Raw genomic sequence first — 25,592 nt, forward strand, 5'->3', positions numbered from 1 at the left:
GCCTGTTAATTCGTTATTGTTACGAAGTTACGCAACATAGTTAAGAGAACGATAGTTTGGAATTTTGCTGACAGGATTTCAACGGAAATTGGACGAATTAAAGCTTGTAACGACTGTAAACTTTCTTTTTCAACCTCGTAACAAGATTTCAACTTGTCGAATTTTTATATTTATTGCATTTTTTTATATTTGATTTTTCGTACGCAACACGGTAAAAGAATTGGTATCTTCTGATAAAAGTAAGACAAAAGAAATATTACGCGTACTTCCAAATAATCCAGAAGCGAATTCTGTATTTTATTGCGATACGTCATACCCAAGCTTTTCGACAGACGATTCTAATCTATTTCTGGTAATTAGTTTGCCACTTGTTTCTACGTCGTGTATTTTAATTTTGCTCTCGTTTTAAGAAATAAATTTTTCGATATCCCGTGGAAATCACGTACCAATAACAATTCTTTCGTATTTTCAACAAATTCTTCGAGATATTTTTGAATATTACAGACATGCGACTAAATGTAAAATAACCGAAGGAATACAGAAAAACGTGGGTTGATTGTACATCTTTTCGAGTAGAATTGGAGAAAATTGTTAATCGAGACACTTTTTAGATGGAAGTTTTAAAAATAATTACATTCGACAGATGGAAATGAAGAGAAACGTGAATATTACTGGATTTCAGTAGTACGAGTCAGTATATGGTGAGATGTGCATAGGTGCGTCATATAATTTCATACGAATCACTGTTTATTTTAAATACAGCACAAAGTAACGCAGATCCAACATATCGAATATAAATTCTTCTTTCATTTTCATCAAAGCATTTCATTTTATAATGAAAATTACAAAATAATCCATTTTGTGACAGGGTTTTTAAACATTCGTAAGTCTCTCTCGTTTTACGCTTTCGTTTCTCTTGTTTCAATAAAATTCTATATTTCCAAATTGCTTCTTCAAAAAATCGCAAACAATTGCATCTTTATTGTCGTTCCGCGATAAAAATTGTAAGATACGTCATTACACGACGTTGCTTCTAAATATTTGTAATTGTTATCCCTTGTCGTATTTTAATTTCAACTTTTAACTGAAAATTACACATTCATAAACTCTGTATTTAATTTCGTTCGACCATTGCATATTGTAATAAACAATTGTAGAAAAAATTTATTTCGCGTCAAATTTTCTAAAAATTCATTGTCATGTTCTCGCTTTAATTTTCGATTGAAAATTATGCAAACGTCTCGACGAATAAAGAAGGAGTGAGAAATTTGTGAAATAAGGATGAGGAAATGGAATCAGACGTGACAATTTTTAATGATAATTCGGCGAGACAGTGGGAGAACATGCGTGCCCCATCGAGGTATCGATCGCCTTTCAGCGGAGGCGTCCTGTACGCCACATACTTCGACGCCTGTGCATTTTTAACGGTCCATTAATTCGCGCACAGTGATTGATAGCTGTGAGCAGTCGACCATCGACGCGATAACTGTTTGTAGGCGACCTGGACTCGCGTTTATGTTCGATTATTGCATTCCTTTGGATTATCGCTATTATCCTACCTACGAACTTACTTTTTCTTCCGTTCCTTTCTTTCATCCTACATAAATCATAAATTTATATTTATTACTTTGCTACTTATTTCTACAATCGAGTGTTTCGTTGAACAAATTTTCAGTATAGTTACCAAATGAGTTATTCTATGTAAAATCTATAGCACAATTAGTATTATGATATAATTGTTATGCGAAAAATAAAAATCAGAAAATATGAAGCAAGCAACAAAACAGATTTCCATACAATGTGCCATAATCATATAATAAGAACCTTCGCTCGCTCTAAATGCAAATTATGCGTATCGATTTTTCGTTAAATCAATTATCATAAAATCCTGTTACCTCGTCACGAGTCTAACGTTTTTTATCGCGATTCTGGACACGTAAAACCGACAGGCAAAGTGAATTTAGCCCGTCGCCTATTATTTCCCACGAGACGGGAAGGACGCCTTTTTTCCGTTTTTTATAGAAAGCTGTTCAATCATATTGTAAATAATATCGGTGCACGCCTCCGAGTTCACCATTTTATGGTGGTGGTTTTCTTTTTTATATTTGGTCTTGGAGCCTGGTAGAACATGGACGGGGACGATCCTTGATTTGCATCGAACCGCAATCTCTTCTTCTCTCGAGGAGAACGAAATGAATTCGAGACGGAATAAAAAAGGAAATATCTCGAAGGGACCGTAAATACCTTGGAACAATATTGAAACTTGAAAGTAACTCAGTGTAACGTGGAAAGTTTCTGTTTGGAGATTTTTCTTGCCGCTTTTTTATCGTCACTTTGTTTGCTGCGTATGCGTAGGACGCAGAATAGAAGGAATTTAGACGTTGTTTTCACGTAAAATAATTGAACGTACGATTTGTGCTTTTAGGAAAATTATTCCGTTTCCATTGTTTCGTGAATTATTAAACTTTCTATTTAACTCAAATTAGCAATCTCTCTTATTAATGTCGTTTTGTGTAAAAACCAAGTTGGTTCGTGGCTCGTAATTTTACGTACCGGAATTATAACTTTTATTAAATCTTGCTAATTATTCTATCTAGAGATTTTATAGAAAAGCACCGGTGGTATACAAAAACTTGAATAAAACTGATAAACAATCTTTTAATCGAAATTTTTATTCCAAAGATTGGCGCACTGCGTAGTACTTTCTATGAGAATCGATTCGCGTTACGTTTAAGACAACTCTCTGCGGAAAGAATACAATTATTAAAATTAAAGAATGACATTGTGTTATTTTATTTTTCGTTTTACTAACTGCATCAAGTTATTCATCCGTGAATCGAACAGTTTAGTCAATTATCGTATTAAATCAATTTCTCTTTCAACATGCTCGGTTCGAAATTCGGGACGTTTTGTTGGAAAAGGGGAAAAATTTCGAAATTTCGAGCAAACGATTCGAGCGTTTAAGCAGCTTAGCAATTTTTCCACGCCTCTATTGCAACATTGGCTCGGGTGTTTCGTTAACCCCATTCCCTGGCGTTTCCATTTAAACTTTCCAGAAGGCAGATTAGTCCCTGGGATCTGCAACCCGCTTCCCTCGATCTCGTTGCTATCCTATGGCCGCGATTTGGTTCGGTTGAAACTCGAAAATGGCTCGAATACGTGTAAAAAAAAAAAACGCGTTCGATTAATGAAGAAATAATCGCGACTGCGAATTGCGAGCTACGTCGTGATATTAATAATTCTTTGTGCACAAGGCAGCATTTTTAAAGCTACAGAATTTTTTATAGGGACTGAACTGAATTTTATTAAATGCACATAACAAAATTTGGCTGCATTTTTATCTTCAATTAAAATATCCAAATAAGAAGGTTATAATCGTACAAATAAATAATTAAATATAATGCGGTATATATTACAATGTTAAACATTGAATCAATTTACTAAATTTGTTAAATCAATTTGTTAAATTTGTAACAATATTCTGGAACTGTGCGCCATATTATTGTTCAGAAAATATCTGGAAATAAATCCTGGCCAGTGGCAGGATCGCGCAATCAGTCATGTATCCGGGAAATTCAACTGGAAGCGGTTTACCGCAAAACCAGCAACAAGATCATCTCCATCTAATACAACTGTCTACTCGTATCCACGTTCATAGCTTCACAGGATACGAGGAACGGTGTATTTAAACCGAAACTGGGGCAATGAACCGAACAGGCCGATCGACGATGATGATCCGTTCCGCTCTGACCGAAGATTGATAAATTAAAATGGTAATGAACGATCGAGCTATACGATGAACCTCCAAGAATTTCATTTTAGATGTCAGAACGTTGAAATGTTCTTTTACTTCGCGAAGAACATTATAATAATTCCTTTAATGGCAAACTTTTAACGAAAGTGATGGTTTGTTAATTTTTGTAAACCTTGTTGTAAATCTTCGAGGAAGAGACTTTTAACGATAAAAAACCACAGTTAGATGAAAAATTGTCTAAGAGGATATTTAAACAACGAGACAGAAATTCAGAAACAGGGACCATCGAGCGTTGAGAAAATTTTTGACGATAGAAACACACGATTAGATGGAAAACTATCCGGAGAATATAGGAATCTTTAATCTGCGCCTAGCTTTATCAAAAAACGGGACAAAAATGCAGAAACACGACCTATAAAGCCTATACAACGTAGCCACGCAAGGAATTCGGTTTCAGAGCGGAGACTTTTAACCTCTCAGCAAGAATTTGCGGTAAAATTCCAGGCTAGGCCGATCAAAGATTCGCGGTTGCAGGTAAAATCAATCCCAAGAATGTTGAGAGAGGATCGAACGATGCTGGTGATCGCCTCAATTTGGTTAACCATGGCTGCAGAGGGCAGAATCATCGCAATCTAGCAAGGCTACGTGCAGTTATGCGATACCATGGAATACCCCAAGTAGTTGACGTCGACCGCCGCGCCAGTGTGCCGATAACACGCGGCCCAAGAATCCGATCTGGTGTCCATGGACACCGTCATAGTTTACGTTCTTCGTGCCCTGGTGCTATCGGTACCCGCGGTTTTCCCCGCGCCAAGACGCACGATCATCAGTTAACGATAACGTCAATGTGCCAACAATTTGCCCGCAGGATCGCTCCTTTTCACCTGGCCACACTGTGGTAGTGTACGTGTCACTTCGTACATGTTCGGTTACGTGGATGTTGAAAGAGATTTCATGTGCATGGAATTGGTTATCAGCGACTCGGACAGAGGTAGATTGATTTTTATGAAACGAATGTTCGAAGGGTTTTGTGGAAATGGTAATATTATGATTTTAAGTGATTTTTTAATATCGGTCGTAGACTTTTTCCAACTATGGTATCAGGTTGGTTACCGGGTACTGTTGCGGGGATTATTTTATGAATAGGGATTTTTGCGTTGACAGTTTGAGCATTGGAAACCTAATAGTGACATTATAGGGATATTTCATGAGACTGGTTCTAAGTTGGGAATTAAGCGTGCCTTCAGTTGAAAATTCAATAGTGATATTATAGGAACATTTCGTAAGAGTGGTTTTAATTTATCAGCTAAGTGTATCTTAGTAGCGAAGAATTTGATGCTGCCGTACTAGAGATTATTTTGTAAGTATCGGGATTTTTTATATATAAACTTTGTTTATGAGCACTTACTCTGTTTCATCTTGAACGTCTTGGCAGCCTCCTTAACGCTGATCAAGCCAGTACAAGAGGCATCCTCACTTTGCGCCAAATTCCACGAATTGTTCGAAGTTTGTTCATAGATGAAGCATCTATAGCTGTCCTCGTCGCTAGTTTTCCGCGGAGCGTGCAACCTCGCCACTAGATTGTGCGTGCTGCTTTCCTTCCACGTGGCTAGGCACTCTAGTTCCACATCTTCAAACAAAATCAAACGTTACGTTGAATCGGGTGTACATTACTTTACTTCAATTACAAATCTTAACTCGCAAACCTTTTTAAGATAAGAGTAAAACCAAAATTCTAATTATCAAATCTCTGCCAAATGGGATTTCCGCAGAATTCTTTCCTAATTTATTTAAACTTGATCAAACTTCTTCAAACCTTAATTCGAAACACCATTAAACTACCCAATAGTAGAAGAAATAATACTTTTAAGCTATTTAAGTCGACTTTACGTCAAATCCTAACCTACAGAAATACTTCAAAGCTAGCAAGAAGAAAAGAAAATGGTATTTTAGTTTTGTTTCAAGGCACTCAATGTCCTTGTACAAATTTCGGTCATCGAATAAAAATCCTCATCGTTGAATCATGAATCTTCTGACCACCATTAGCTTCCCCCAATTACACCGCGATGCATAACGATTCCAATTACGAGGAGGGCTAAATCGTCCGCGGAGAAAATTATGGACGGAAATATTCTAACCGTTAATAAACCGCACCGCAGCCGCGTAGAATGAATTATAGCGGCACGAGCGTTTTCCCTTGGTATAATAATCGCGGAAAATCGGTCGGACAAGGGGTAGCAGCAACAAATGGTAATTGACAGGGCCGTTAATCATTCGCCGGAAGTTCCACTGACCGTCACAGATTCTCTTCCACTGCGTGTCGTGTTAATTAACGTCGTCATTGGGTATTTCTCGGTGCATGAAGAAAAATTACGGTTTTTCGCATGAAACTACCTGATGGACAAATATTGGAGATATTTATCTTAACTTTTTCGAAATTTTGTCTTGAAAAAATATATTTATTTGGAGAAGAATACAGAAAAGAAGATATCGTCGAACAGACCGTGGATATTCGTGCAAATTCATATTTTTATTAACACGAGTAAAGAGTTGCTTGAAACTACAGATGTTACGATGAGTACCTTATTTTGCAATATTTTGTATATTTCTCAATATTATGTAAATTTTCCATAGTTTTATACGTTTCAATTTTCTACGAACGTGTAATTTTTATGCATAGCAATATATAGTCAGAAAGTATAAATATATACTATGAAGTATACTCACCGACGCTTTCAGAGGACAGCACATTGGCACACGCCTGGTAGCGGAAAAGCAATCGCGATTCTTGAGTGCAGGTTTCTGCTGCTGATAACGGCGACTTACACTCCCCTTCGCCATGACTATACGTGAATTCTAGGGGCCCCTTAAATGGACAGGGCATCGGAGCTGCCCCCGTGCGAAATAGGGAAATTAATATGGCATCGCTTCTCAACTCGCTGCATATGAATGGCAAAGTAGGTTTTGGCGACGCTGTGATGCAATAGGCTGGAAAAGAAGAATCGACGACGACAATTAACATTTTTCATTTCCTTCCCTTTTTTCTGTCTACATTGTTCCCCGTCTTTCAAATATTAATTAACATTCTCGTCATCGGCAATGTAACGTACCAGTGAAATTGTTTGGTACTTCGTTTTCGATAACTAAACAATTTCTGCAGACATTTGGAATACGCGTTTAAAATCGATTAAAGCAGGTATCTATAACGTGCGAGACTTACTTTCTTTATACTGAAGAACATTCGGATGCTTCATGTGCATGACGATGCACCTATAGCAATCTATCTCTCTGTAACAAAGAAAAAGAAAATTCTGTTATTATAAAATCGAATGACGAGACAAATAAAAAAAGAAATAACCCTGTTTCCTATTCTACGTTTGACACCAAATAAAACGCTACGATAGACAACAAAGTTCTCCTAAACGATTTCGCCCAAGGAAAAGGAAATATCGAAACGCCGTTGCGATCAAACAAACTCCTTCGAACACTTGGTCCATTCAGAAAACACAACATCTCCAACTTCTTTCTAACGTAACAGAGATCGCTCTTAAATACACTCACATCCGAGAAAATCTGCAAGAAAAGATAAAACGAAGTGTACTAACACACGCGATTCCTAGGCATTTGTACACGATGAAAAGACAAACTTCAAGGCGCAATAGAGACAAGGGCGGTTAGATAGAGGGTGGAAAAGGGATGACTGGTCCAAGAGGGGGCAAGTAGTATCACGTAGCTACTTAAAACTTTTCGAGCTTGTCTTGTGTCCCTTCTAGTTGCCACCTTGCTTACTTAGCTCTGCTTCGCAACTTCTACCTTCCACTGTAGTCTCTTTCTCTTCCTGCCTCTCCTTTGCTTCCTGTTTCCCACCCCTTACATTCTCCTCAGCTTCCTGCTGGCTGCGACGATGAAGTTTACCTTCGTTTCTGGCTACCTCCTGTACTTCTTATCGAACGTCCATATTTTTCTTTTTGGATGACATTTCTTTCGACGTAATTGATTCTTCGTTATTTTTAGGTGGAAAGAGGTCTGATTAATGATGTGACCAAGCTCACGTAATTTGCAGTATTTAGTAACATTTATAATGTATAAAGAATAAAGAATACAAATTAAGATTAAATAATGTAACCTAACTGAAATTCAAACTACTACGATAACATGCAGCATAAGAATATCAACGAAGAACTGGAAATGAAAATCTCGCAAAATTCAGCTTAAATAAAATAAAAGGCACCAGGATATTGCCAGGAAACTAGAAATCGGCAATTCTATTCACTGCCTACCTAAACTTTAATTTAATCAAAATTTAAAAATCTTCCCTGCTTATCTAATGGCACAGACCAAATTTCTTCACGCGTCCGAAACAACGCTGCACATTCTTTCTGTTATTTCCTTTTCCACGAAAGAACCTTGCGCTCATTTGTATCTTGTACATTTGTACGTCTGTTTATCGACAGTTGCTCGTTATTTAAGCCTCGAGATGGTCTCAAAGCGCCAGATCAATGCGAGCAAGCATAAAAGCAGACTCGAAAGATAAATATATATGCGTGAAACGCACGCATCAGCGAGTTCAGACGTTTCGCAACGCGAATAGCTAGCCATTCGTACACTTCGAACGCGGTTCATGGTTCATAAAAGAGAGGACGGAGATGCGTGTGTGCTGGTCTCTGACGTTTATAAATCGACTGTTCCCAAGAATATCGTCTGGAACTTCGCCGTAACTTTAAGATACACTAATGGATGTTTTTCTTGCATTAAGTTGCACGCTTTTGGTAGCAAAGCCTTACAAGCTCGCGTAGAATGTTATTAGATTATTATAAAATAGAGTTTTTGTTAGGAAATCGGTATGATTATTTATTCTACCATATTATCGGGTATTTTTGTCCCAATGTATTTTGTGCGTGTTTTTCATTTCTCTTTGTGTTCATTCCTCTATCAAATAAAATACTCCTCTTTTTCTTACTTATTAAAACATAACTAAACTGCGATTATTGTAAACTACGGTGTACACGTCTGAATATTTTCAAATGTCCTCTCAAAGCAGAACGGTCCTCGACCGATTAATTTTCTAAAAGTATAAACTAAATGAAAAATTTGTTCGAAAGAAAGGAGCGAGAAATTTCCAAATTTCCCATCAAGGCAGAAGAATACTCGGTCGATTAACTTTCTAAAATGGAAAGCAACTAGCCTCTCCAAGGTCTGAAAGGCGTCTCTTGGAGCTGTTTCGATGGAAGAACACCCTCGTCCAAGTTTTCCACGTTGGCCTGTACATGCAGCCGATCTACAATTCGAAAGTTGTCCAAGTTTGTATGCATGTCAACGAAGCCGCGGACACGGTATCCGAGAGCGGTTTCTCGTGATCGCATTTGGAGTAACTATCAGGCAACCGGAAGCGAAGGGAACGCTCTCTGCCCTTCAGCTCGTGAACCGCAAACGGCTCGGAGTTAAACGCGCCGAACCCGACCGCTTTTGTCGACCCAACTCGACCACTCTCGCAACTTTTACCCAACCCCTTTCATGTTTCGTCCGTTTTTTTCATTTTTTCTTCTTCTTTTTTCATGCTGGCTAAGGCGACGAATTTTTACTTTTTTTTATTTTTTTTTTTTTTGAGGGAAGTTTAAATGTACCGATGTTGTTGTCAGAAATGTTGTTTGGATTTTTGAAACAATGTTCCGAGCGTAATTTTTAGTGATCGCAGTTATGGATATTTTAATGCACGATGTTTTTGGAAGACTTGGAATTTGAGTGTATCTGTTGAGTCGTTAGTTTCGTATTATTTTAATATCGTATAGTGTTATTACGTTATATCGTAATTTTGTTTTCTATGTTTTATGATGTATAATAATGGATACTGTACAATGTTGCATTTTCAGAATTTTCATTGCCAGAAATTTTATGGTAAATGTTATAGTGAATATCTTTTCGATATAGGAACGCTAAAATTTAATGCACGAATTGGGAAAATTGATTTACACGATGAATTGATTGAACGAAATGTCCTTGGAAATTGAAAAAATTAATGGGCGAGATTGAAGTTGGGCTGGGTAAAAAGATTCGCTGAAATAACAGATTTCGAAAGATTGAAAAGTTCCCCCACGAACATTTCGAAGAATTTGAAAGTTCCGGGACGAAAAATTTGGGAGAGTCGAAACTTTAGAATGGAAAATACTAAAAGATGGAAATATTCCAAAATATTTAGAAGCTTGATGAAATGACAAATTTCAAGTAGTTGGAGGAACGAAAGAACCGATAAGGATTATTCTAAGCAAAATAACGATACTAAAATTAAATTTTATCAAATTTACTAAAATTAATCAATTAAATTTTCGTTTCTAAAAATTGCAATAAAATTTCTAAAAGTACGCCCTTCTCATCAACTGACTCAAAACGTCGAAAAATACTTCAATTTCTACGAGTGGGGTCGTTGAAAAATCCAACTCGTTAGCCCATAAACGCTTTCCGATCTGGCAGCTGCGACGTGCTCTCAGGATCGATTCTACAACTTCCGGATTATTGCCACGACAACTCGGACGTTTTATCGTTTCTCGATGATCCGAAGAGTTTCGCGGCGATCCTTTAAAGCTCGGTGCCACATCGACCGATCGTTCTGTTCTCTGTATCGTTTGAGACGCAACGTCGAATCGGCCACTTTTACGACCTCCACGATACTCACCAATGATCATTGTTATCGCTTACTTTTATTTGTTTGTTCCATTCGGGGGTCGAATTGAAAAACGCAATCAGAATAGTGCCGAAATAGCGGAGCATTATGGACAAGGAGACTCTTAAAAGTTATGTTGTTTGGATCGTTAAGTCGATAGTTATACCATCGATAAAACGTGTTTGATGACTATGTTTAAGTAGTCATACAATGGCAGACTAAGGATTTATCAAGAAAAATCCTAGAAAATAATCTTAACCTAAGCTTAAGTGACGTTTAATGACTATTTTCAAGTGGTTGTAAAAATTACTAGATTTTATCATCCTAGATTACGAATTTCTCAAAAAGATGTCTGAAAAGTAACCTAAACCTGACCTAACCTAAATCACCAAAAGCCTAAACCAGTCCTAACCTAAACATAAGTGATGTTTCATGGCAATGTTCAAACGAATGTAGAGATGATACTGATAGGTTTTTAGGATACGTAGTAGTAGGTAGATAAATGATTTGTCAAGAGGAGCCCTGAGGAGAAACTCTAACCAAAATATAAGTTATATTTGATGACTACGTTCAAACGTAATATAAGCAAACCACGCTTGAAAGCGGATAAGAATCGAAGCACGGCGCGAAATACTTAAACGATACGAGACTAGCTAGATTCTATATTTAGATAACAGATTCGATTCCTTGAATTATGAATATTTTCACTCTGAATCATGATATTTTGTCCCAGAAATTTGGACTCTAAATAAAGTTTCTCGCATCTCCAAAGATACCAGGCTATCTTCAAATCCTTCTATAACAGCATAACTATATCTTGCGTAAAGTATACCTCGAATAATACCAAAATTTAACAATGTCCTTGCACTATCCCCTCCATTTCAACTTTATCTCCAATTAACCCACTCTCCATTGAAACTCCGAATGTCCTCAAATATTCGCTGCTATACTTCATGAACAGCTTAATAGGCCAATATACGAGACCATGAAACAGTTATAAATCCTAACCTATTCACGTGATTCGACTGCGAAATCCAAAGATGTAAACGTTACGACTGAGAAGGGTTAATCCGCGTGTAAAACGAAAGTAGGTCTCTTAACAAGGGAGTGGGAGGGGGAAGTACAGAAAGGGGTGAGACTGGAAGAATTTCATCCATAGGTTATTACGAGAACACGTTCTTCTATCGTGGTGTGAGAGTTGATGAGAATGTTGATTAAATGTTTCAGCGAAGTTTCGCCAGGGAACCACTCCAATTACACGGAAGTTCCATCGGCGGACACGGTGGTTGTAAGTGAATCCCGACGGCCTCGAATCGAAAGTGATACCGTAATTGAAAAAGAAACGAATGTAAGGGCCGTGGACCCATCGCGGATATCCAATCCGAATTTTAATTTCACGCTCGCCACACGTGTCCACCGAACGTATTACCACTGTACTCTCGCTGTTCGAGTTTTTCAAATTTCTATTTCAATAGCCAATAGAAATTCTAAAGTTATTTCGCAAACCATAACGAATTCTAAAAAGTTTCAGACCATCGAACAAATTCGGAGAAGCAAACAACCGTTTGAAAAAAAGTTCACCAATTAAATATCTGTCTAAAGAATCCACGAACGAATAAAATAACCTTCTATAAATTGAAATCAATTGGCAAGCTACCTTCGGCATCATAGGAAACGATTCCAAATGAACAAGTAATAATTTAAAAAAGCAACCTAGGTCCAGCTAAATTAAATCTTTCTTCTAGAAACTGATAAAAGAATTCTTTTAGAAATACCAGTAAAGCCTAAAGTTATCTTACAAAAACTATGAAAAAAAAAAATAGTTTCGAAGGATTAAAATGGTCAACAAATAAATTCCGAACGAAAACGATGGTACACGAAGGGAGGAGAAAAGCGTTTTTCATCGAACAATTTTCGCGCTGTGGCTACTCTTGCTCGTAGTTATCAGTCTGTCGATAACGCCGTTGTCATTACTCGTAGATTGCAACGGGAGGACAGAGAATGAGCTGTCTCAGCGCGATCGTCGTGATTTATTTATGCGATCGCATCGAAAAAACAAGGGGACGAGTTTTTCGTTCGTTGACCTGCTCGTCGAAATAATTTATCGTCGATTATTTATTGTATTATCGTTATTTTCTTTCTCTCTCTCTCTCTCTCTCTCTCTTGCTTGACGCTCAACTGGTAAAATTGAGTTCTCTAAACAATGGACGATGTTTCATAAATCTTCTTGTCTCTGTTACAATAATAAAGTCATGGTTTACGATTTATTTGTTAATTTGGAACAATTTTTTATTGTTCGCAGGATAACTTGGAAATTTGTTTGGATTTGTAAAGTTTATTATTTTGCAAATTCGACGGACGTTAAAGAAATCAAAATTTCATAATTTCCTGAAGTTATGTTTCGAGTTTCTGAACTAAAAAATCCCAACAAAACAAACGAATCGTCGCGAAACGAAAAATTAACTGAGAAATATAACATTTTTTATAGTTTTTGAAAAAATTTCAGTTAATATCGTCCGTGTTAGGTATTAAAAAAAAAAAGAGAAAAAAAACACCGTTTCGTTTTATCATCAAACGATCGCTAATTCATCGTCCCTGGCTAAACGCATTTCACGGAATGCTCACGAATCGCATAAATCTCGCGGTTGCGTTCGTAATGCGTTTAAAAATGATTCATCGCAATGCTCGCAGTTTCGGAAACAAGCAGCATTTGTAACCAACGACACGTTCTCCTTTCCACGCTGGAAAAAAATCGTCGTAACTTTTTCATGTTCTAAATTTTTCATTTGTAATTCGACGTTGGAACCAAAAACAGTCACTTTTTATTTAGATCGCATTTGCGTTGGATAGAAAGTTCTGGAAAATCTAGAAATTCAATTCTTTACGGTTGATTAGAGTTAAAAAGAAATTTAGGCATACTAATGATCCTGATAAAATTTGAAATTCGATGAAATAGGCTACCCTAAATAATATAAAAAGTTATAATTTTAATTCGACTAAACAAGCACTCGAAACAAAGAATTTCAGTCTTCAGAAAACATCGCAAGCGATAAAAATATTAAAGGAAAGAAAGCTAAGAAACTAAGAAGACTAAAATTAAAATTTGAAACTTCTTTCTAACCTACAACTTTAATAGATTTGTCAAAGATGAAGTTTCCAGGAGATTAAGGGTACTAAAATTTATATTTAAAACTTAATCCGCAACTTTAATAAATTTATCAACGTTTATCAAAGTTTCTGCGAAATTAAGAAAAATATCGCTCTAAGTGAAACGAAAACTTTGAGAGCACATACGGGAAAGTTCGAAAAAGAACTGAAACGAAGGGAAAGCCATAACGCATTAATTATATTTCCCTGGTTCCGACGCGTGGGCTATTCTTCTTTTTCCACCCCTGTAATGGGACGCGGCAGACGAAGCGTATTTATCTCCGCGTTAAGAGAAATCGGCCATGTCAAGTCGAGTATTCGCATTTTAACGAGAGCCTCCGTTAAAGTCACCTCGTCACGGCCACTCGATAATTCCGATGCCTAGTCGAGGCACGTGGATTAATAACGCGCCACGAGAACCAGTCATAGAACAAGCTTCGTTCCTTATATCCAACTCCCTTAACCCAAACCCTTCTCCTCCTTTTTCCTCCTCCTGCAACTTATTAACAACGACCCCATCGAGCGTAAACCAGAATTCCGGAGTTACCGATGAATGAGCTATAATTGATGAGCACCTTGGTCCTCTGAGAACGACGGGCTGAATCTGGGGTAGCTGATTGTTACGCGGTGTTCTCAGAAAAATTTTATATCGAGTGTTTCATCGGTGAAGATGAGCGGATGATTTGTGTCTGTGTGTAGATTGGATTATTTTGAACCAACTTCTAATTAAATCTCGTCCAATCTTTCCTTCGTCATCGTCACTCAATTCGCCCTAATTAAGTAATTAAACGAGCCAAATTTCTGAACAAATTATCCTTACTCTTCTTTCCTCTAAAATCTTTAAAGTTTTCTCAAAATCTTTCGTTTCATCAAATTATTTATTAGTACCCAACTAAAATGGGATCTACTGCATTCCATAGACAATTATTGTTAAAAATAATTTATTACAAACATCGAGTCTGACACACTCCACTCTGCAAATATCTATCGTTAGAAACAATTTGCCACAAAGATTTCCTGCCTCTCTCTTTCGAAATCTTTGTCCCATCTTCAACGATCGATTCACCCCAATTACCAATCACGATTCAAACAATTTTTCTCCAGTCTTGAAATTCCACAACCATCGACGATCTAAAATTTTCTTTCTCTCGATAAGCCCAAAGCCTGTTCCCACTGGGCGACAACACGATAAAAGGGGTAGCAGGATATAGAAAAAAAAGCGTTGGGCTCGTTGTTGGGCGGACATGATCAGCGGCAGGCCGGTTGTTTGTATTGTCTAATAGCCGGATGGCGTGCAAGGGTGAGTTTCACCCCTTCCTGTCGAATGGCGGCCGCCACCATCTCGTTCTCGGACATGGTTTATTGATTCCTCCGCTGCGTAAATACGCACGCCACTCCGTGGTCCCTGCTAACGACGCCCATGAGGGCGTCGCGACGCGGACTGCGGCTAACGGCCACGAATTATCGTACACGATCGTTTCCACCGTGCTGACCCCGGTTTTTTCCGACAGTTTTGTTGCTTCCTCTGTGATCCGCCGACGATGGCTCCAACCACGTGAAAAGGGAAATCGAGGGTGGAATTTTTTAGTAAATCTTGTTGATGGCTTTCGAGGGGTTGGTTTTAGGACGCTTTCAGAAGGTCGAGAGAATTTTTGTGAAAGATCTCGAGGTTGATTAACGATAAATAAAGGGGACTTGACTCGCTTTGCTTCATTTAAGCGACTCTGAAATTCTAAAAAGTTTTGAAAAATTGTACATGAACGTATGTACGGTGTGTCTGATCGTATATTGTCCATATTTCCTTATTTCGACAGTATCGTTCATTTTGTCGTATTTTATCCACGTATCTTGGAAATGAAAGACATCTAAAAGAATTGTTCAGAAAAATATATGCTTATTGGATACATTGCACGGTATGTCTGACCACATACTGATTGCATCTCCTTGTTCCGACAATTTCGTCTATATTTAGAACCTCGTTGGAATTTTCATTGTATGAAGTTTCGAAGATACGATGACTGGGAATTTTTGCGGAAATTGGAAGAAGAATACATGGGTTTTAATAAATTATGTTGCTGACTTGTTCGAAAAATATACGTGTAATCAAATACGTGTCATCTCAATGTTGAAATTGAAATTGTTAATTTTATTATAATTTAAGAATGATGACGCGGAAAATTGGCGGGAATCGGGATGTTGTTTAAATATTTGTAATAGAATATGAAATGGAATATTTGTCTTTGCGTATCTTCGGTCGCTGCGAAACGCTATTTACGCATATCTGTTCAGCTATGGATGATAATTTCACAGTATTATTCACGCAAGACAAAACATTTAAATATAATTATACATACCAATCTGTCGTGGATTATGCTTTGAACTTAATTCCGGTAAATATTAATTGATCAATGATGTTATAAAATAATATACATATATCGTCGATAATCATATTGCAATTTCATCAGCAACGTTTACCGAATTCAAGTCAAATTATTCATAATCAATTATTAACGATTCATTTGTCGCATTTACCTCGCTCAAATGTTAATAAAATCGTAATTAAACTGAAACTTTAAAATATAGTCATCCAATGTTTTTTCTTCAATTTTTTAAAAATTAAAAATGAGATACACCGCGATTACGGAACTCTTCATAAATCCACAGAATAAAATAATCATTGTACATGAAAAAATAAAACCCTAAGATATCACATCGTAAAATGAAATAATCCAAAGATAACTTTTGATAAATCCTACTTTTAATTCTTTATTTTAAATAACCATAAATCACGATAGAATTAGCGTGACCATTTTACCATGCATATCTCATTTCAAATTAAATAAATCATTTCAGATTTATCTTTTCCAGACACATAGCGCATACAAATTCGGCAAGAAATATGTAAAAAAAGCTGCAAGTTTTTTCGAAAAACTTTATCCCAGTGAATCTTCCTCTTTTTGATTGGTTAATCCATAGGCGTCGGCGAATCTATCTTCGGGCGAGCGTGTACGCACAGAGGGCGATCGTTCTCGTCGGATTACGCGGCGCGCACGCACGCTCCTCGACGCTCCAGCTAAAGCCGGCGAGCTTAAACTTAGGTGGCAGCCAATCACGGCCGGTGAACCGCCACAAAGCCGAGGATTTGTGCTCGAATTAAATTTTAAGCGAGCGCGCAAAGCCCGCCGGGTATCGCGAGCGATCCGCGCGCTGATGGCGCTGATCCGCGTCTGGCTAACCAAATGCGCAATCCAAACCACTGAAAAACTCCACTGTTTCCACTCAATCAAATTGTTTCTTTTGCAAGTCGTGACTAATACGGCGTGTCAGAGTATTTTTTCTCTTTTTTTTTAATACTTTTTGCTTTGAAAAAAATTGGAAGAACAGCGATCATATTGGGTTGCGTGCAAATTTTTGTACAAATTCGAGTTTCTATGAATCATAGAATTTGGTCATTGACGACCGCCCTATGTTTAAAATTAATTAACAGAAACGGGACATATTAATTTCAAAGTTATTATCTCGATCGATAAATGCTCGATAATAATTGGACTGTGAAATGAAATTGCACATAATGCATATTTTTAAAATGGCATTTAGATATTAACAATTATTGTACAATAGCAGAGTGGCAATGCTACCAAATGAATTAAAATTAATTCTACGAAATTATAGCGGGGAAAAGGAAATTGCGCGGAGCTGTTTCCTTGTACGGAGATGAAAAAAGGAAATTCGAAAAAGTGATAAATATTCTGTGAACATAATTCGCTATAATCCACCCTACTATCCAGTTACTCCAGTTGGTTCACAAGACGAATACCATTCTCTTGTAACAATAAATTTAATCCAACTTTTTCCGGGAGCTTGGGTGATCTAAATTTGTCACTGGAAATTTGTCTCGTCAAAAAAGTGGTAGAAAGAAAAAAAGGGGAAAGAGAGAGAGAGAGAGAGAGAAACAAAAGACGAAGGTGGCAGAGGGTAGCCATGGTCCAGGGGCAAAAGATACGAGCGGAAAAGGTTGGGAATATCGAGCGTGAGCATTATCGGAGAAACTCACGGAAAGAAATAATCCAGTAACAGAATCGTGAATCTCTGACTTCCACGGCGACTCCATCGTGCAAACTTTTGCACGGTAGTTTACGATGTTATCGAAAGTTTCGGGATCTGCTACGAACTAGGAAACGGAATGTGAACCGCGTCGATCAACGGCCAGACATTTTGCTTTTCCGGAAAGTTACCGCGGGTCGTGCAGCTTTTTATATTTTCCTTTGCAATTTTCAGTAGAGAAATTATTAACTTGGATTAAATTATACTAAGATGTGTCTCGGATACTGCGATATAGAGAATGAAACATTATTACATTGCATCTGTGTTACGAGGAATTAATTTTTTAAACGTTACTAGGTTGGTCGAATCGTTAAAAATTGAATGTTATCGAATATCTTTAGATTACGCTAATCGTACATGTCGTAATATTACAATATGAAGAATAAATTAGATACTATCGTTATTGCTGTTAGTACGAGTCAGTTTTAATAAGACATTAGATCGTTGAAATTACTAAGATTCTTAATATATTCAACGATTTGCTCCACTTTTCTGTATCGTATCGTGAAATTCTTTCCTAATTTCTTAATTGAATATCTTGTTTAACACGGATCGTTATATTGGAATTTAGAGAAGCAATGGTTTATGTACTGCTAGTAACTATAACATAAGCAGTTGATAGTACCGCAGAAAAGTGATTGTCGTAGCTCATGCTTTCGAGAATCTCGCACGTTCGATACATAATTCGCCGGGTTTCCTGCCCGGAGCAGCATTCCGGATGGTTGAACTCTATCTCGATATTGTATCGAAGCGGCTTATGCATTACCTTGCTGCCCCTCGATTTACAGTAAACCGGAATATTTTACTAGAGAATGGTGAACCGAAGACACGGCGAAATTTCCTAGAAATTCGCCCACTCACGCGTACTTTCGAATCTAAACAACTGCTGAAAGATCTATGTTGTTATTATCAACAAACGATATGGGGTAAAATTACTTTTCGATGCACTACAAAAACTTTCGGGACTCTCTCTCTCTCTCTCTCTCTTGATTCTGTTTCTGTAAATTTTCATGAAATACGAACTCTGTTATCTTTATAGTTTTTCCGAGATTGTAAAAAAACGTTGTTAAAGAACGCGGGGCTAGGAATTACTCGTTTTAATCCGCGCAGAGATTCGTGACGCGTTTAATGCGAAACGCAATAGTTTGCTCGAATGCGTGCACAGCTCCAATCGAACTCTGTTACCCCTACTCTTGCCTCACCCTTACTCGAGGCGAAATGCAGCGCGATTATATCCTTCGAGGGAAATTGTTGCTGAAATGATTTAAAGTAAAGCGCAATGGAGCGCGCACGAACTGTTCCCGGCGATTATTCAATTCCTGAAATTCCCTCCCCGCGCACAGAATACCGAGACTTTCCGTGTTTCGTGTTTCGTGTTTTAAGAACGGCCGTTTCGGAGTTCCTGACGTTCTACGTTGCCTTCAACTAAGCACCGAACAATTATATTTAATAAACTGAAACAATTATACGTTATATATAGACGGCGTGTTTTTATGCAAATTTATATTTTTATGAATGCAATGAAAGGAAGTAAAGAACTCGGATAGAAAATTGTTTCACCTATTGTATATTATAAATGCCACTACTATATTCTCGATATTTTATATATTTTTGTAAATTATTTGCATTCTGTGTATTTTTCATACTTTCTTTCTGATACATTCATGAAAGTCCACAGTCTAGTTACGTTAATCTGCGATGATTTATTCTATTGTCTACAGTCTTCAATAGCTATGGAAAGTAATAAAATATTAGACAACTCGATTGCATAAACGGTAATCATTATTTTTTTCAGGTCTGCCCTGAAGAAACGAACTGGATTATTCACGAAATGTCGGAACAAGATGCAAGCGTCTGCTGATAACACTATTGAAACTCAAGGAATCACAAATATGAAGCTATTACAATTATTAGCGCGTGACAATTTTCAGCTCACGTGCACAACAACGACATCTGCAAATGATATTTCAAACTACTTTCTAACCTACACACAATTTCACGTGACGCAACGTGATCAAAAAATGGCATCGGATTTAAGGCTGGAGCCTGGAGACTGAACATGGTTTAAAACAAGATTCAACGTTAAAGATTAAAGGTTTTGCAAATGGAATCGCGCGATATTCCCGCTTTGAAAATCTGGCGGTTCTCGCGCAGTGCATTATTGACGGTCGAGCCGTAAGCCGACCAGAGGGATCTGTCCCGCTTCCTGGCGTGCTCTTTAAAGTGTTAACAAATTGAACAACATGGAATTTTGACCGGACAACCGACCGCGTGTTTGTTTGCAGGCTTTTTCTGGTTGGCTGATGCTGAATCTTTGACGGAAATTCGTTTGTTCGCTCCCGTATTCCCCGGCAATATTGAGCCAAAATGCTCGATCCAACCGCTGTCCGCTTTGGCGGATCAATATTGATGAACTGACTGTTGGATGGGCTTTGTTTAATGAAACGAGACTGCTCTGATTCTTTTGGTGAATTGTTTTAATCGCCAACGGGAGTTTCGAGTGGTGTGTCGAATTTCGTTTTAGAGTTTGTACTTGATGGACTTTTAGCTCCTATACTGCGTTTAGAAATATGTACATGTCCCTTATACCAATTTTGAGGTTAGGAGTCTTTCCATTCGGGACTCACTGTTTTGTTCGCATGACGCTTTTCGGCTGTGATTTTGTCAGAGATTCAAATTTTCATGAAACACTTTGACGAAGTATTTTGTACAAGTGAGATACTTGAAGTTTCAAAGATTTAAGGAAAAGGAAGATTAAATAAATATCATCGAGGTGGTGTGCCTCCTTAATACGTAAGAGAACAATTTTGGAAAATCAATTAATTTACGTTCCTTGTTAAAACGTAAGAAAATCTACAATATTTTTTGGATTTTCTAAAAATTCTAATAAATCTTTAATTTATATAAATCGTACAAACAAAACAATAACAGATTAAATCCACGCTTAAAGCAGAAAGATCCTGGAAAATGCTCGAAATCGAGGCTCGAAAAATCTAGAAAAAAAGAATATTCTAGCAACAAAACCGATCATCCAATAGAGCGGGGAGAATGGCGAAAGTTTCGTCGGACATTTATCGCGCAAGTAAAAACCGAAGGGCGGGCGGGAGGGGCGGTATGCGAACCGATCATTTTTCGTCGGAAAAACAAACGGTGGAAATTCGGATCCGGATACGCGAATCGAATCAGTTGTATCACATATTTGCGCGTTCGCCGCGCGAAACTATCTGAATTATTTCGATTTCACGTACGAGAGCCTTTGTAACGCGATAGGTTTTCGATGTTACAGCGCCGCCTGCGGCCGCGGCATCGAGTTTCCGAATTCCCTGCGCGTGTGTCCGCTGTTTTCCTCCCGTGTGGCCTCGATTGCCGAAATGAAATCGACGCTGACCAATGCAGAAGTTCGACTAGTGGCTTTTTTTCGCTGAGCTGATGTGAAAGAGGCGTGCGTGTGAAATATGAACTTGATTTCAGAAATTTACCGTAAACTCAGATACCAGGGAAATTGTGGTTCGATTATGTCATTTATGGGCATGTTCCCCAGTTTTTCTTAGTTAGATTCTAAGTTGGACTTATTTACGATCGACGGATAAAATGTTACTCAAAAATTATTTATGATTGCGATTTATGGGAGAAAAACATTCGATGTAATAGTAATTAAATTTACGTATAGTTTCGTCAAAATAGAGAAATACATCGTCAATCGTTTTTTCAAATTGGAAAATATTTATGAAAGCGCAAAAAACGTATCGTCAATTGCTGTACGGAAATATAAAAACTATGTTATCGATTGTTTTGTCGAAATATAAAAAACATATTTTAAATTGCTTTTTCAAAATACGAAATGTGTAGGTATTGTCAATTGTTCTATCAATGTAAAAAAAAGGAAACATATTGTCCATAGTTGTTTTATTAAAATATAAAAAGTTCTATCTAATAGCTAAAATTTTATAAATTAATGGTTTAAATACCATAAATTAATAGCTTGAATGATATAAATTAATTGGCTTATATGTTATAAATTAATAGCTTGAATGTTATAAATTAGTGGCTTGAACGTTATAAATTAATAGCTTAAACATCATAAATTAATCGCTCAAATGTTATTAATTAATAGTCTAAATATTATAAATAGCTGAGATCATTTGAATATAATAAATCAACAATTCATTTGTTATGAATTATTTGTTTAGTTGTTACAAATTAATAATTAAATTGCTAATAAGTGAGTGAATATTTTCTTTCGATGTTCACGTTACGAGAGGTCAAGCAAGAATGATTTCACGCGTGAGTCGAATGTTCTTTATATACAAAGTGACATACCTTTCAATGAATTAATCAGAAGTTGACGACTTTTGTGATGAATAATTTACATGTTATAAATTAATGCTTAAATGCTACAAATTATTAGCTTAATTAATAGATTATTATAAATTAATAGCTCAAGTGCTTTATAGTAAATAACTGAGAAATCCTACTTTCAACTTTTATATTATATTTATATATTTATATTATAAAAATTTCATAAAGTCGCAGAAAATTTCCGCCAGTTTTATTAAAAATACGGAATCTCCTTCAAAATGCTTTTTGAATTACGTCGATACGATGTTCCGTTCTCAAGATATCGTCGTGCAAGGAACACCATAATTTTTTAATATTTCGCTAACTCGATCCTTGTCGCACACTCGGATGTCTCACTCGTACGCACACACAGGCATGCCATGTCCCCACCACGCGCATGCTAGTCACTGGCAGTCGCTGAGTCACGGTTTTTTCTACTATTCCTAGTACCAACATACGCATTTCCGGGAAAAGTGGGTCATGGCGACTACTATGGACACTGACATGTTGTATTTCAAACAGTTAAACTTTAAAACGTTGTATCTCGAAAACGAATCAAGTTATCGACATGAAATAAGTTGCATTATGGAGAGAACTCTTTCTTCTCTCTTATGTACATGTTTTTAGGCGAAAATTCCGAGTTATCGTGGTGGTATTTTATATCGAAACTTCGTGTCACATAACTGAAAAACATCACGTAATCGGTTAACTCGATTTCCACATGATTCGATAATTTTTCTCAACAGTTACGTTTCACAACTAATTAGTTTCATTATCCCAAATTTTGTTAAAGGAGAGTATCTGCAATTTCTTCTAAAATAATCGATGGACCAAGAAACTGTCCGAGTATTTTCAGCGATATCTCGAGCTTCGTCCAAATACTAAATTTGTGCTCCCAGCAATTCTCATCTCACTCTTTGCAAATTTTGACTAGTGCAAGACTATCGCAGAAATATTGCATAAATTTTCCGTACTTCCAAAAATCTTCCTTCTCAGCCAACGAATGCCCCGGGTCTTCATTCTCATCTCTTCATAAAACTTCGTTTCATTGCTCCGGAGCCATTCAAAGTTCCCAAATCGAAGCGACATCTTTAGAATCCACCGGAACGCGTTAAAAATTCTCAAACGAACCGCATTTACGATTTTTCTTTCGAGTATTCGGAACGGCAACCGCATTACCGGCCACGCTTCCGGCCAGTACGCGTCCCCGACGATCCGATTATCGATCTTTTTCTCACGGACACGCAACACGCTCGGATCGTAATTCGTTTACCAGAACCTGTGAGAGGAAGATAGACGGCGGCGCAAGGCTTGACGAGAATTTCGCGCGCCCTTTTTTTCGTGTCGGCCATTTTCTACGCGGAAAAGGGAGCGGAACGAAGAAACGCTCGACGCTAATGGAGAACGTTCGAACGCGGTCGGGAAAATAAGCAGCGAGAAGATCCTTGCGGCAGGATGCGTTTGCATTGAAACGTCGAACCAGGGCTGCTCCGCTGCTTTCTTTTTGTCTATCTTCACCTCTCTCTTTCTCTGTCTGTCTCTCTCTCCTTCTTTCTCTTCCTCCTTTTCCCTTTTTCTCCTTCCGCGTGTTCTCGCTGAAAACTCCCGGGGAAAATCGACACTGAGCGATGTGAAAGCTCGCGAGAACGCGTAAAGGCGAACGCTTCTAACCGGAGCCACGTCTATTTTCCAAATTTCCAGCCTCGATCGTTCCCCGTGTTCCTTTAAGTCCTTCAATGCACACAGAGCTCGTGGTTGCTCGTGAAAAGAGGAAAGGCAGCGTGCGCTTTTTTCGCGGGCTTTTCAAATCTTTCGAAGCTTCCGGTCCTCCGTGAAGATTTAGGTTTTAGTCTTTCTATTTTTATTTTTTTCTTTTTTTAGGAGAACAGGGAGAAGATTTGGGCGTGAGTCACGATGAAATTGTAATTTTTGGAAATACCATGGCGAACAGAAGAAATTTTACAATATAGAAAGTATAAGGATACGCCATAATTTTACAGAATGCATTTACCTTTAATAAGAGCAACGAATAAATATGCTACACGCTACAAAACAAATGACTGTTACCAGTATGGTGCAATATTAGTATAGTACAAAAGTTACTATAGTTATAGTTACTAAAGTCAATTTTAAGCATTATTTTATCCTTCGCTATACGAGTCTGCGGCGTGTATGGAGAACATAGGACCATCTGAATTTTAAACACTCGAATCAGTAACAATCCGACACTTTAGAATTCGAGTAACGCGAAATATATTTCCATGTTAATAAGTGAAACAACTCTGTGCGGAAACTTCGTGTTACGTGATTTCCGTAGCGAACGAGCGATGTGATTTCTTTGTTATACGAGAGAATTTGTCGATGTTTGTTGTAATATTATCTCGTCCCAGCAGCGTGAAACTTTCCGGCAATTTCGACCAGTTAGCCAGGAGGTTTTGTAACGAGTTGCGCCGAGAGAATATAATAAAACTCGGGGCCGGAATTATCCATCGTCGAAGGTGGAGAAAAGGAGGGGTTTTTTAATTAGGATCCCATCAGGGACTCCTCGACCTCGTTAATAGATTCTTTTTTTCCGGTCGAAACTTTAAAACCAGATAACAACGCCACGAAACGGGGGCGTCTTCAAATTTGCATAGGGACAGTAACCACTGGTTACGCCGGGCAAGACATATTGTACGGTTATTTCGTATTTAAAAGCGCCTTTTTCCAACTACAAAAGCCGACTTATACGATTTAACCGGTTTTATTCGACGGCTTAATAAAGTTGGAACGTGGCTCGTTGAAGTTGCGTGTCCTGAAAATTAAATGCGACGGAAATCATGTGCAGCTCAGATTTCTCCTGTCACACTTAGTTTTTATAGAGACTTTCGTACTGAATTAGCACTAGGACAACCAATCCACTATGCTATGCTCCTACTATGCTATGTACGAAGATTATAATTGAAATAGTATGCTACGAGAATAAAATAGGAATATTAATAACTTCGTTTGAAAGTGACACAGTTCTTGTAAGTTCTTGTACAAAGATTAATAAATCCCAATTTTCTGGGAAACATAAGAAATCCAATAGAATTTCTAGACTAATAAATTTTCAATATTTTTCAATTATCAACTAATGTCACAATTAACGTCACGTCGTACCTACAATACATTCAAACGAAGCTACTAAATATTAAGAATAAAAGTTGCCAGACAAGTTCGATCGAAATTAAGTTCACTTCGAATATTAACCTAAATTAACGATCGAATATAAAAGATCTCAAACATTGCAGCGATATCGAAGAATTGCCTGATCTCTTAAAAATTCCGGGCCTTGTTTCTGCCAAAAATATCGTACGTTTCAACATTCTCAAAATTCTGTCTGCCAAGGGAGAACTTCTCCATACTTCGATTATTATTTGGTTAATGGTTCGATAATTGCGTAGGAAGGTAACGGCGATGCTATTAGTTTCAATTAGCCACAACCTTTAAGGTGAAGGAAGGAATTGAAAATGTAAATTACATCGGCAGTCTTCTGGGCCGGCGTGGAAGTTTAGCGTTTCAACGGTGTACGAAAGATTTCAGGCATTCCGGTAGCTCAAATGCGCGAGC

General features: G+C 37.5%; 1 protein-coding gene across 3 annotated transcripts in view; it reads right to left on the bottom strand.

Moving 5' to 3' along the window:
- LOC117160152 (uncharacterized) overlaps positions 1-25,592 on the bottom strand; it is a 311,594-nt gene that overhangs the window by 36,502 nt on the left and 249,500 nt on the right. For all 3 annotated transcript variants that reach the window (XM_033340665.2, XM_076625400.1, XM_033340668.2), the window contains 3 exons: positions 6,975-7,042; positions 6,482-6,742; positions 5,163-5,384 (listed from right to left, as the gene is read on the bottom strand). In XM_033340665.2, coding sequence (XP_033196556.1) covers positions 5,163-5,384; positions 6,482-6,742; positions 6,975-7,042 — 551 coding nt within the window. The remainder of the gene's footprint in view (positions 1-5,162; positions 5,385-6,481; positions 6,743-6,974; positions 7,043-25,592) is intronic.

The sequence above is a fragment of the Bombus vancouverensis genome, chromosome 16 (genome assembly GCF_051014615.1).
Source record: "Bombus vancouverensis nearcticus chromosome 16, iyBomVanc1_principal, whole genome shotgun sequence".
In the NCBI taxonomy this organism is placed as follows: Eukaryota; Metazoa; Arthropoda; class Insecta; order Hymenoptera; family Apidae; genus Bombus; species Bombus vancouverensis.